The sequence below is a fragment of the Saccostrea cucullata genome, unplaced genomic scaffold (genome assembly GCF_032062105.1).
Source record: "Saccostrea cucullata isolate Sc308-1 unplaced genomic scaffold, CSIRO_AGI_Scuc_v1 ctg447, whole genome shotgun sequence".
Lineage (NCBI taxonomy): Eukaryota > Metazoa > Mollusca > Bivalvia > Ostreida > Ostreidae > Saccostrea > Saccostrea cuccullata.
Window position 1 is genome coordinate 151,573 of NW_026923999.1, and position 12,592 is coordinate 164,164.

Here is a 12,592-nt window from a genome sequence, read left to right on the forward strand (position 1 = left end):
TTCTACATAATCATGTACTCGAGTCAGTAAGATCAGCCAAGTATTTAGGTGTAATACTACAGTCAAATCTAAAGTGGAACAAACATTATGATAATATTATTGCAACTCATTAGGTTTCCTTAAGTAATCTAAAAATTTCAAATACAGAAGTAAAATCCAGAGCCTACCAATCAATAGTGCGTCCTAAATTAGAGTATTGTTGTAGTGTGTGGGACCCACATACAAAACAGTAGCAAAAAAAATTTGTGCTATGTGACTAACACTTACCACAATACTAGTAGTGTTACAGACATGATTAATCTGGCCAACACTTGAGCGACGCCTCAAAACAAGATTAATAATGTTCTATAAAGTAGTTCATCAACTTGTCGCTATACCAACACAAATACTCATACCTACAGACACAAGAACTAGACAAAATCATTCACAAACATACAGACACTTACCAGCATCAAAAGATACATACAAATGGTCATTTTTTCCTCATACTATAATTCAATGGAATTTCTCCCCCAGCTGCTGTCCAAGCCACTAATTACATTTTTAGAGAACAGCTAACCGAACACTATCATGTAAAAAGTTAAACAGTTAAATTTTTCTTTTAATCACTAATGTAAATAAAAGCACATTTCTTTTTTTTTTTCTTTATATTGTTTCTATTTATATAAGTTTAGGTCACGCATGCGCACCAACAAGTAATCTTCAGTACTCTGAAGTTTTGTTGGAAAACAGAAGAAGAAGAAACGACAATATCAAAACGATCGGGTTCGAAATTTGGGTTGGAATGCGAAGCACTTGTTCACGTGATCTAAGTTGGAAGGACAAATAGTTTTAAAAGTTTTGCCATACTTTATGTATTTGTTTGAAGAAAACATAAATAACTTTAAGGTAAACGCTTAAAGAGTGTTGAGAGAATGAGAGAAGAGAAATTATTACGTATGTATCGTAGGTTTGAAACGCTCATGTAAAGGAACAAACTCAACAAAGCATATTCCGCCATATTGTTTTCACTGTTCTGTCGAGGCCGTCGGCAGAGTTTCCGAAAACCAAAAATTTCTGTCAGTCATTCGGACTGATGACTTGATGCGTTCTACCAGTCCGAAGCATTTTCTATCAGTCCGAATAAATTTTAGAATATGCAGTGTATTTATATTTCATGTCAGATGCAAAAGAAAATGGCATTGAATATGTAAAGATTTTTGTGGCTCACCAACACTGATTATGATACCTTGGTTATGCAACTATAAATAATTCAAACATGGCATCAGCCCGCACAGGCTTGTGGCAGCAATAAAGACACAAAACTAAAGGGAAAAGAAACAACTAATTACAAAATTGTTAATTCTTGAAAAAGGAAAATTTTCAATGTTTCGGCTAGAATTCCTTTTAAAATTTAAAAATTAATTCTCACTTGTAAAATTGAATCATATATAAATAGCAGTTATGATAGAAATTCAAAATAAAAATAAATTTTTAATTATCTTTACGTTTTCTCAGTGGGCATTGCACTTCATGACCTAAATACTATATGTGTTTATGAATAATTATCAATAACAGAGGAATGGAGGAAATTCGGATTAGGGAAAAAAACGATCGTTTTTGGAAGTAAATAAGTCAAGTAGAACTGCAAAATGGATAAGATTATGGATATTTACAAAGAATAGGAGCTTGCTGCATTGGAAATTTTCATTTATGAAGATATTGCAATAGATTAGAGTACAAAAATTTAATCAGGACAAGCCCTCACCACAATCGGCCACACGGACCGATACTGTAGCGATTTTGAATTTCATCGGACATTTCGATTTTCTATCGGTTTTGCCGGTAGGACCGATAGTTTTCGGAAACTCTGCGTCGGAACCGCAGGCATCTGACAAATGGATGGTTATGGAAGAAGACTATCTAAATTTTTGGAACTTGTGTCCAATCTCTTTGACATATTAATAAAATATGTTCAAACAATGTGTGGTGTAACACAACCCCCCCCCCCCCCCCCCAGTTTCTGAGAATGTTTATTAGACACAAAAACTTATCAAAATCATTCTTATATTTTGATATCTGATAATGATATCACTTTCCGCTTTTGTTAAGATCTAGAGATTGGCACTTGTTTCGTATACGGGTAACCCTTACTTATTTTTACAACAAGGTATCTAACTCATTTTGAGGCACCCCCACATCACGCTCGTGTTTTGTTAATAGGCCTATATCAATCATTAACCAACTTTAAAATGACATCGTTGGCTTCAAGAGGCTATTTGTCAATTAAACTGATTAAGACTTCTCTGGTCGAGCCTCTTTATTGTAAACTACTCATTTATTTCTCGAAAACATTTTAAGATTTTTTAGGCTAAAAAAATTAATCAATTGTTTCTCAGGCCAAAAAAATCAGAATTCAATGCGGCAAGCAGGCATCTCTTTTCCTTTTTGAAGGAAATTTTTTTTGAAGATTCTTAATTACAGGATTTCACTTTTTGATCTGATCTTTTATATTTTTGATTTTTTTTTTTATATTGCTCACAGTACCTCTAGTTTTTTTGTTTTTGTTTTTTTTTGAAGCAGGATTTAGTCATTTGTTCAATAAAATGATAATATCTACTAATTCTTAAGTTTTGTTCTCTGAAATTAGTTATGATATGTATTCAACTTTAAATAATGTTATTCCAAACATTTATTTAAAAGTTAACTTATAAAATACTGTAGATTAAGATGAAAGTTATTGTTTATCTAATAAAAAAAACGTCTATCTTAGCATTTATGAAAAGGGCAATAACTCGATTTTCTTTTTCAACTTGGGAAAATACAAAATTGGGTTATTTCCCTTTTCAATATGTCAATAAAATTGATCAATGCGGCCGTTTTTGAACTGATGCAGCAGTGCCTGAGAAACTATTGATTAATTTTTTGGGGCCTTATTGGGATAAAAATTTCCTGTTGGGGTTATAAATGAAGGATAAAACCGTAAACCTATGGTTTTATCCTACCTCCAACCGGAAATTGAGTCCTGGCAATAAACTATAAAGGTCTTAAAATGTATCAAGGTAATTTTGGAGGATTAAATGAGTGGTTTACAATAAAAAGGCTCAACCAGAGATGATATAATTGACAAGTAAAAAGTGTCTTGAAGGGAACGATGCCATTTTAAAGCAGAGGTGGCGAAAATTTTAGTCCTAAATATTTTACAGAGATATGGCTAAAGGTTCGGTTCCGATGCGTGTCAGAAGGAGACAATCAGATGCCAAGTGGAGGGCCAGCGTCGCCACGTGTTACGATACGCTCAAGTCCATCATTCCTAATAACGAAAAAATGTCCAAAAGAAAAATATCCAAGGTACATATCTTTTCTTTGTTTTTTTTTACTTCAAATTATAATACACAGTTTGAAAAGTGTTTTTATTTTTGATAATTACTTTTTTTATTTCAAAGGCTTATGTTCTTCAAGAGACAGAAAAACACATTCAAAACCTTGAAAGAACACTCCAAGAAATTTTGGACCAGAAAGGTATAGTTGCTTATCTTTAGATTTTTCATTTTTATGAAGTCCTTCAAGTAAAAATTTAAAGAAAACTAGACTTGAATTTTATGACATCAACTTCTTTCATGGCTGATAAAAAATAGGTAATGTTTGAAAGTCTTATTAGATATTCCTTTGTTTGAGATATTGGTCATTACAGAATAATATTCTGAACCTTTAATTTCAGTGAAAATGAAGAATAGAGCAGCTCTGTATAAGACAGAGCAAGGATTGGTGGAAGCAAATGTGATGGATCTAAAGAACCACTTCTCTCTCAAACAACAGGAACTCTATCTGCAGTAAGTCAAACTGTACCTATAGTGATTTAAATATTTTATCAAATTATTAAGATTCTCTTTGACTTTCAATATTAGTTCATGCAAGCATTTACCAGACTTGTAGCAGGTTGGGAGAAAAATCTCTACAGAACAGATGGAATTCAAACCCGGGATACCAGCACTATCAGACAGGTGCCTCACCAACCAAGACATGCAGGAACGCCTCACTGCTTAAACTATCGCTTCACTGTCTAAACTATCAAATCCCTTCCTCCTTAAATTGCCCTGCCCCAAAGACACAATCCACTGGTCCTGGTAGAACCTTCTTCTGCAAGACCAGGATCATGGCTAATACATGTAGCACCAAAAATTGCAACTTGGAATCCCAGACTTGTCTATAGCATTTATCTCCTCTCCTGTTAAACATTATTCTGTGGTTAACTAAAGCTATATTGACTGTTACTTATATTAATAGGAACTACGCCCAGCGTAAGAGAAGTCGATGTAACGTACCCTCGGACATGGAATCTGGATTGGTCAACATGAGATCATCTTTTTGTAACCTGATGGTGTTACCTGCTGAGTGCCTAAAGACTGACCTCCTACAGGTCAATGTTTCTCAGGTCAGGGACTTAACAGGTGTCAAGGTTATTACTAGAAGACCTTGGATCTGGATAGATTCTTTTTTTAAACAGAATTTCCATTGTCTGAAGATGGCTTTAAAGTTTTATTAAAGTACATTTTAGAGCCATTTATGCCTCAAATGATGTTTACAGTTAAAGATTTCCAGTCCTTATATGGACTCATGTGGAATATAAGTTGATATAAAGTCAGTGTGTGCCTTTAATTCTATCAGGTGGATGAGGCAGAGGTCCCCACGGTCACATCCTGTGAACCACAAAATTCTGCAGAAGCAGATCTACCCAACAAGATGGAAAAACTGCCTCCAAAGAGGGACTCATCCCCCCATACCTCAGAGGGGATGTCCTACAACAAAGAATCCTACTTCTATAGCAGCCTTCCTCTAGATCAGCACACCACGGTGCTTCTACCCAGATCTGACCATGACATTCCTCATCACTTCTTTATGACCACACCTATCAAGGTACATCCCATACTTCTCTATTTTTTTTGAATTTTTAGAATTGGACAAATTTTATATTCAGTGTTTTCCCTAGGAACAAGGTATATGTCAAAATGTCCACCTAATTTGATAAAAATGTTTGTTAAAATTGATTTCAAACTCTTGAAAGGAAGGGGAAAAGACTGTTCATTTCTTGACACAACTGGCACCTTGTATTTATATTGTAATTTTATTTGAGGAGATTCCTACGTACAGAACCGTGCCCGTCCACCAGATCCTGACGGAGCACTTTATCAGCCCGCCCCCTGGGATACGCACCTTCTGCGGCCGACCGCTGGACAGGACTCCCTCCGCAGAAAGAAGGGGGAAATCTAAAACTCCGACAGAGAAAGTGATTCGTAAGGTAAAGAACCTCTAAACAAAATACACCATAGGGTGGGAGGTGTGTTATATAACAGAGAGGAGGGGAAATCTAAAACTTCGACGGAGAAAGTGATTCTTAAGGCTATAAAAAAATATTATCTTGGTTCTCAGGCCCTCCCTCATCTCTTTTAAGGGTGCCTCATTGACCCTTTTTATTGCTAAATCAATAAAATAAAAACAACAAATCACCTCCCTCATCATTTTCTTAGGTTTTGTACAATGTAAAAAGCTGCCTCATCAGTTTTAGGGGCAATAAAAAGTGAAAAAAAAATGCCTCCCTCCCTCATCATATTTCTTGAAAAAAGGCTTGAGAACCAAGGAATTAATTTTACATGGCCTAAGATAAAGACCCACTGTAAATAGTACAAAACACACCAAAGAGTGGGAGGTGTGACCTATAAAACAATAAACTGTTTTCTTTATCAAGGTCAGTTTTGCAAGTTCAAGGTCACATTTACAAAATTGTTAATAAACACTTTAGATGCAGCAGGGGTATTATTTTGTGAGCTCTCCCATGATGGATCTGGATCTATATGTTACATAATGATAAAAGAAGGACGATTGACCTTTAACCTTCTTATACAAAGTTTAGGGAAAAAAAATTTCTATTGCTTCAGGCAACAGTGATATGGTATTTTTAAGGAAAAAAATAGATAAAACTCATTGGGTGTAAACATACACCAACAAAATCGTTAAAACAATATTCATTTATGATGGAATCTATTCAGTCAGTCTTTTGTAGCTAGAATATTGATTTATTAGTAAATGTATTGAAATAGATAATGTGTCTCTTCATTTTGAGGTTCTAATAATTAGGTGTATAGAGCTGTTTGGATGTCTTCTATGTTTTCACAAATGTCATTTTCTTTTAAAAACCGTGGATTTCTTTAATTTGTGAATAGCACAGCTTCTACATTATAATTTAATTTGTTTCTATACAGATGCAGTTTGACACTAAGGGATTTACACCTGTCAAGTTACCTGAGCCAGATGATCAAGGTGTCCCTGCATCACCTTTCACTCTCATATGTGGAGTAAGTTCATTTTTTCATTGTTTTGTTTTTACATTGGTAAAATTTTCATATCCCAAAGTCACATTAAATTCAGTTTCCCAAGTGCTATTGCTAATTGGTTAATATTAAATTTATTTTAATTTTCTTTAAAGCATTGATTATATTTATTATATCCTAAGATTTTAGAGAAAATGACATATGATAATGTATCCTGTATTAAATTCATACTCTATCAAGACTTCATTTTTGTAGAAGCTTTGTAATGAAGAAGAAGATGGAGACCTGAGTTTGTCAGATCTGTTGTGTACTGAGAGCATAGAACAGATGGACCTAGAGGATGAGGAAGATATCCCCAGACAGAATCAGAGGTGAGACAGATATCAGATACCCCCAGACAGAATCAAAGGTGAGACAGATATCAGATACCCCTAGACAGAATCAGATACCCCCAGACAGAATCAGAGGTGAAAAAGATATCAGATACCCCCAGACAGAATCAGAGGTGAGACAGATATCAGATACCCCCAGACAGAATCAAAGGTGAGACAGATATCAGATACCCCTAGACAGAATCAGAGGTGAGAAAGATATCAGATACCCCCAGACAGAATCAAAGGTGAGACAGATATCAGTATCAGTTTGTCAGATTTGTTATGTACTGAGACCATAGAACAGATGGATCTAGAGGAAGATATCAGATATCCCAAACCGAATCAGAGGTAAGAGAGATATCAGATACCCCCAGACAGAATCAGAGGTGAGACAGATATCAGATATCCAAACAGAATCAAAGGTGAGACAGATATCAGATACCCCCAGACAGAAGCAGAGGTGAGACAATCACAAATATCCCAAAACAGAATTAGAGGTTAGAGAAATTCACAGATATCAGATATAACTAAAAAGAGTCAGAGGTGAGTCAGAATCAGAGATAGCAGATATCTCTAAAAAGTACAAAATGTGAGAATCAGATATCACAAAACAGAATTAGAGGTGATATAGAGTCACAGATATCAGATATAGCTTGGCAGAATTAAAGGTGAGGCAGAAAAGCCGATATCAGATATCCCAAAATAGAATCAGAGGTTAGTCAGAATTCACAGATATCCTAAATATATATAATCCTTCTAAGCTGTTTTTGAACGTAAATATATAGTAAGTATGACTGTTGAGTGCTCTAAAAGCCTGTATATTTTTCTTTTCAGTACTCCAAACCACAGAAGAAGCCGACTACAGCAGAAAGAAAAGGAGGAGAAATCTCGGTAAGATTTTATTTTGAAGGACAACAGAACAGACAGCTACAATGAAAAAATAAAATTCTCGAAATTTGAAATCTTGTACCAGTGCAAGGTCAGCCAGACATATCGGTAAAAAGTATATTAATTTTCTTTTGAAGTGGTTGTAGTAATCAGACTTATGTGTAAGATATTTGAATTTTTTTATTGAAGTGGACGTAGTAGAAGTTTATCTGTGGACAAACAAGGCTCTAAGGAGAAGAAGTGCAGACGTCAGTTAGAGAAGTATGTGAACTTAAGTCCTATGTAATGTAGTAAGAATCATTGGTAAAAAGCATAATGCACCAGCCACCAAGTACATATAAATACATATATGTATACACATGCAAAATGAACCAAAAGTCATAAGAGTGTAATTTAATCGTATTTTGTTGAAATAGGAGTTTTCATGAAGAGAGAAATATGGAAGAAGCTCATTCCAGTGGAGCTGATTCACAGAAAGAAAATGATGGGTTTGTATGATTGAAAAAATTCATAGATTAAGTGTGGAACCGTAACAATTTTGGTATAAGATGCATGTATATTGGTAAAAACACAAATTTTTTAACCTATAAATTTGCTGTATGTTGCCTATGTGACTCTTTTATTCATAAATGTCTGTTTAATTCGGTCTTACACATTTGCAGTACCGGTACATTGTCTTTGTGACTATTTTCTGTATAAATGTTTTGTTTTATACAGTTATGCCATGTTCTGTCAACATCTGGTTCTGGCTGAGGATTCTTACCCTGTGTGGAATGAAGTGCCAGAACCAGACCTTTACATTAACATGGAATCACTGAAAAACAGCCAATCAGATTTCAGTAGCTGGAGCAGTCAGGAGGTGCATGTCAACCAATCACAAGGTAAAGACAGCAACCAATCAGATGTCAGTAGCTGGAACAGTTAGGAGGTAGTCAGCCAATCCCAGGGTAAGGTCAACAGCCAATCAGATGCCAGTAGCTGGAGCAGTCAGGAGGTGAAAATCAGCCAATCACAAGGTAAGGACAACAGCCAATCAGATGTCAGTAGCTGGAACAGTCAGGAGGTAGTCAGCCAATCACAAGATAAGGACAACAACCAATCAGATGTCAGTAACTGAAACAGTCAGGAGGTGCATATCAGCCAATCTCAGGGTTAAGACAACAGCCAATCAGAGTTGGGGTGGTCAGGCAATTTGTAGCCAATCACAAGTTGATGGCAGAGTTTTCTAACCAATCATAAAGTAAGGACAGAGTGTGTCAACCAAAAGAAATTTCAGATTAGAGTTTTAAGATGTAATTTTTTTTACTAAATTGGAAAAGTAATTATTTAATTTCTGCTCCTTTTTCTTGACATAACAATGATGTCCATCTTACTACTTTTCTTTGATATAAACAGTGGTGTTCTTCTTTGTAGATACACCCGAGGTTAATCAAGTGGTTCCTGGATCCTCCTACTTCAGTCACCTTGATCCACCCCCCATGTCACTCCCTGTTCAGGTCGAATTCCAATCTCATAAACTGAAACATGAGGACCAAGGCAATGACACAGGGTTCTTTGCTATCAGTGATGTAAGTATATCATTAGGTTCTAAAACATAGATAACAAAATTTTTATTGAAGAAGTATGGACTTTTGTTAAACATATCAGTGAATAGCTCTAAATGTTTCATTGCTTAACAAATGGAAAGGCTTTTAATAAAGTTATAGAAAGCTTAGAAACAACATAAAAAGAAATTAAGCATATGATGATACTTTGTAGGACTCGATGCTACACGATCCCTACATCAAAGGATCCGAGTCTGCGTGGGATTCTCAGGTGGTGCCGGAGTATAACTACCTATTCTAACTGGTACAGACTCCAGTCTCCAGATTCTATAATGACAATTAACAGATATCAGTCTGAAGCATTACACAGGTGGAACTAAGAAAGAAAGTCACAGTACATTGAAAAATAACCAACAGAGGCAAGGTATACAAGATAAATAAAAAATGTTAAACAGATTGCTTTTAAGTATTAGCAATTTTTATCGAGCTCTAATGATAGCTAGTAACTGGAGAAAATATTAAAGTAAAAAGTACTTTGTTCCTGATACTTTCAATGCATAACATTTAAATTGTAGTCATGACTTATGAATTTAATTATTTTCATGTGTGTTAGAGATTTTTTGTCATCAATATTTCATAACTAATTTCTGAATTGTACAAACCATTATGCTTTAAATTTTGAATGTTTTTGAATTGATCTCATATAGGGACTAATAATTAGCCAGACATTGTGTTTTAAACAACCAGTGATGGGAATATAACATTTGTTCTGGGTAGTCATTGTTTATTGTAGTAAATGTTTATTTATTTATTTTGCTTGTTCTTCCCTCAGTGACAGAGGAATTTTTACATTTTGTTCTTTTGTAATAAAACTAAAAATGACTATATTACTTTGTTGTGCATACATGTAGGTATGTTTTTATCTCTGAATTTTTAAAAATTTAAATAATTTTCACTATAAAAAACTTTGCTAATAAACTCGTTTACTGTCAAATTGCATTTTCTACAACTTAATAGGACCAAGAAAAAAATCATGTGTGCTCAAGATTTTTATGGTTACGTTTATTACATAAATAAAAAAAAATGTCTTGATTTTTAACTCACTTCAACATATCCATGATATTCAAGATATCGGAATTTTAGATGGGTAAGTTCCTCTGTGTATTAAAATGTAGATATAGCGCATTCCTAATCTGTGTGTTGCTGTAGGTAAAGCGCTACATTCGGGATCATAAGCCGTGGCCCAGCTGCTTTCAATTTTCAAGTTTTTATTTAAGACAAGGCCCCAACTTGGGTATATGAATATAAATAATACAAGAGCTGCAAGAGTCAGTTAAAAATAGGAAGCAATATTGTCCCTTTGTCTGACATTTTTTTGCTGTCAATTTGAAGTGAAAATTGCGGGTCTTTCGCAATAGACTTGAAAAAGTTAAACCGAGGTCTTACATGTACATCACATTAGGCTTTCGCACGATAAAGATCCACCAACTGCTCTGTGGTCGTGAGTGCTAAAGTATAGGTCTCGGTTATAGCCTGTTTATTGGAGAGAAAACTCCTGAATAGGACGCAAAACAGCATATATCTATAAAACAACAAAAATCGGTCTGGTATAGTTGGACACCAGTTGCAAGTACTACTTTCAAAATTGGACCACGTGGCTCAAAAGCTAAACACGATCTATACATCTCTGTACAAGTACGTCCCTGTGGTCATTGGTCAATCACTGAGAGAACAGGTCTACATGTTAATAAATACCGTCTTTGATTATCATTACAACTAGCTATATCAACAAAACAAACAGCAGGACACCGTCTGTACCCTCTGACCCATGGGATAGTTTATGATAAAAGCTACCGTCATCTGACTCGATACATACGTATACGTTATTTACAGAGACTGCTACAAGGTATTGAATCTCCTTTGTTAGAAAATAAATATGTTTGAAAATATTATTAAACAAAGGAAGCTACTTAACATACTTCTGCATTAATTCAATATCAATAAAATTTGTTAATTAGTTTTTGAATAAAAAAACATACTGAGTATTTGCTTCCTACGATATGGATTGCTACATGTACCCCCAGGCATTATGGCGGTTTGATTTGTAAAGTTTAAAATATCAGGCACAGATATATCATTTTATGTGTAATTATGAGAAGCTGCTTTATCACCAAAAATTTTTTAACTGTACTTTTCTTCGGGGACCTAAACCAAAAATACAAACAAGAATAGATATGGGTTACCCCATATCCAAAGATATTCGACTTTTAGATTTAATATGCTTATCAGTGTTTATAATGACGTTAATAAAAAAACTGCAATGTCTAGGGCCTAGTTATGGAACTGGTGTAAATTTCGTGAGCATGGTGAGGTCACCCAGTCTCCTAACAAACGGTACACATAGGCCTACATGAACCTGTGTCTGCAAGACCAACATTAGCCTTGATCTACACACGTGCGATGGAGCTGTTAAACGCATCCAGCGAGCTCGGAGGAAACGTTTTGTTTTGCCGAGAAGTTACGATGGCAGACAAAACTTTTCTTTTCTTAATTAGATCATATGAATACGAATTCTATTCATAAAAATTATTATCCCTGTTGAACTATATATAGTTTGTTCTAACATTTGCATCTGCAACAACTTGTGTTTAAAATGGCCGTGTTAGGAAAATCAAGACCGGATCGGAAAATTCTAAACTGAAAACCTTTTTTGTTTTGAAAATTACTGAAATATGCTAATGTATTCGTCGCAGATATTAATTACATTATTCAAGTTCTATATAAAATGGTAATAATATGCTGAACTCCAACACGAACCCGAATGTCCGACCCAGTTCTCGTTTTGCCACACATTTTATCCCCTACAGTTTACAAAGTGTACACACGTGAGCAGAATCCAGCCAGGGATTGAAAATTCCGTCATTTAATAATATACACACACAGAATGATTTATTTTTTCTTAAAAGGAAATTGTATGATAATTAACAGACTATAAACATGTACTTAATACAATTGTTGATATAGTATTATCAATTCATCGGTGAAAAAATATGAATCGAAGAATGACCTAAATATTCTCTATTATCAAACATGTAAAAAAAAAAAAAAAAAGGCTGTGGAGGGAGCGAGCGTAGGAAAATTGATATTTTTTATTTGCATTTCGGGGGGAAAGTGATTTTCTAATAATATTTTGACGTTATTTTTGATTTCTTTAACGTATGAAATACACAACTTCACTCTTATCATGAACAATAATGTTGTATCTACTTAATCATGATGGAACTATTTTGGTCGGACCAATTTGTGTGAGCTGCCGCTGAAAACAATAATATATCTTGCAGAGATAGTATGCATTGATCGAATATATTAATAATTCATCTATCTAATTAATTAACTGTGCTTGAAAGAAACAACAAGAAAAATTAATTGATTTCATAAATCATAATTACTATAATGATACCATATTATGATTATACTT

General features: G+C 34.5%; 1 protein-coding gene across 2 annotated transcripts; it reads left to right on the forward strand.

Annotated features, from left to right (window-relative positions):
- Positions 1-782: 782 nt before the first annotated feature.
- LOC134265438 (uncharacterized) lies at positions 783-9,997 on the forward strand. 2 transcript variants are annotated; one of them, XM_062747644.1, is made up of 15 exons: positions 783-888; positions 3,186-3,330; positions 3,426-3,501; positions 3,701-3,812; positions 4,267-4,414; positions 4,648-4,896; positions 5,114-5,278; positions 6,240-6,332; positions 6,564-6,679; positions 7,517-7,573; positions 7,760-7,831; positions 7,987-8,058; positions 8,288-8,451; positions 8,984-9,138; positions 9,329-9,997. In XM_062747644.1, exons 2-15 carry the CDS (start codon positions 3,190-3,192, stop codon positions 9,413-9,415), a joined length of 1,707 nt encoding a protein of 568 aa, XP_062603628.1. In that variant the 5' UTR covers positions 783-888; positions 3,186-3,189; the 3' UTR covers positions 9,416-9,997. The 2 variants fall into 2 exon arrangements, with proteins under 2 accessions (XP_062603628.1, XP_062603629.1); XM_062747645.1 differs by having other exon boundaries at positions 5,117-5,278.
- The last annotated feature ends 2,595 nt before the right edge of the window (positions 9,998-12,592 follow it).

Bases quoted from the DNA above. Each gene is read 5' to 3' on its own strand.
- LOC134265438 (XM_062747644.1), top strand. From the start codon at position 3,190: ATGGCTAAAGGTTCGGTTCCGATGCGTGTCAGAAGGAGACAATCAGAT. The intron at 3,813-4,266 runs GTAAGTCAAACT...TTATATTAATAG, and splicing joins CAACAGGAACTCTATCTGCA to GAACTACGCCCAGCGTAAGA. The intron at 7,574-7,759 runs GTAAGATTTTAT...TTTTTATTGAAG, and splicing joins GAAAAGGAGGAGAAATCTCG to TGGACGTAGTAGAAGTTTAT.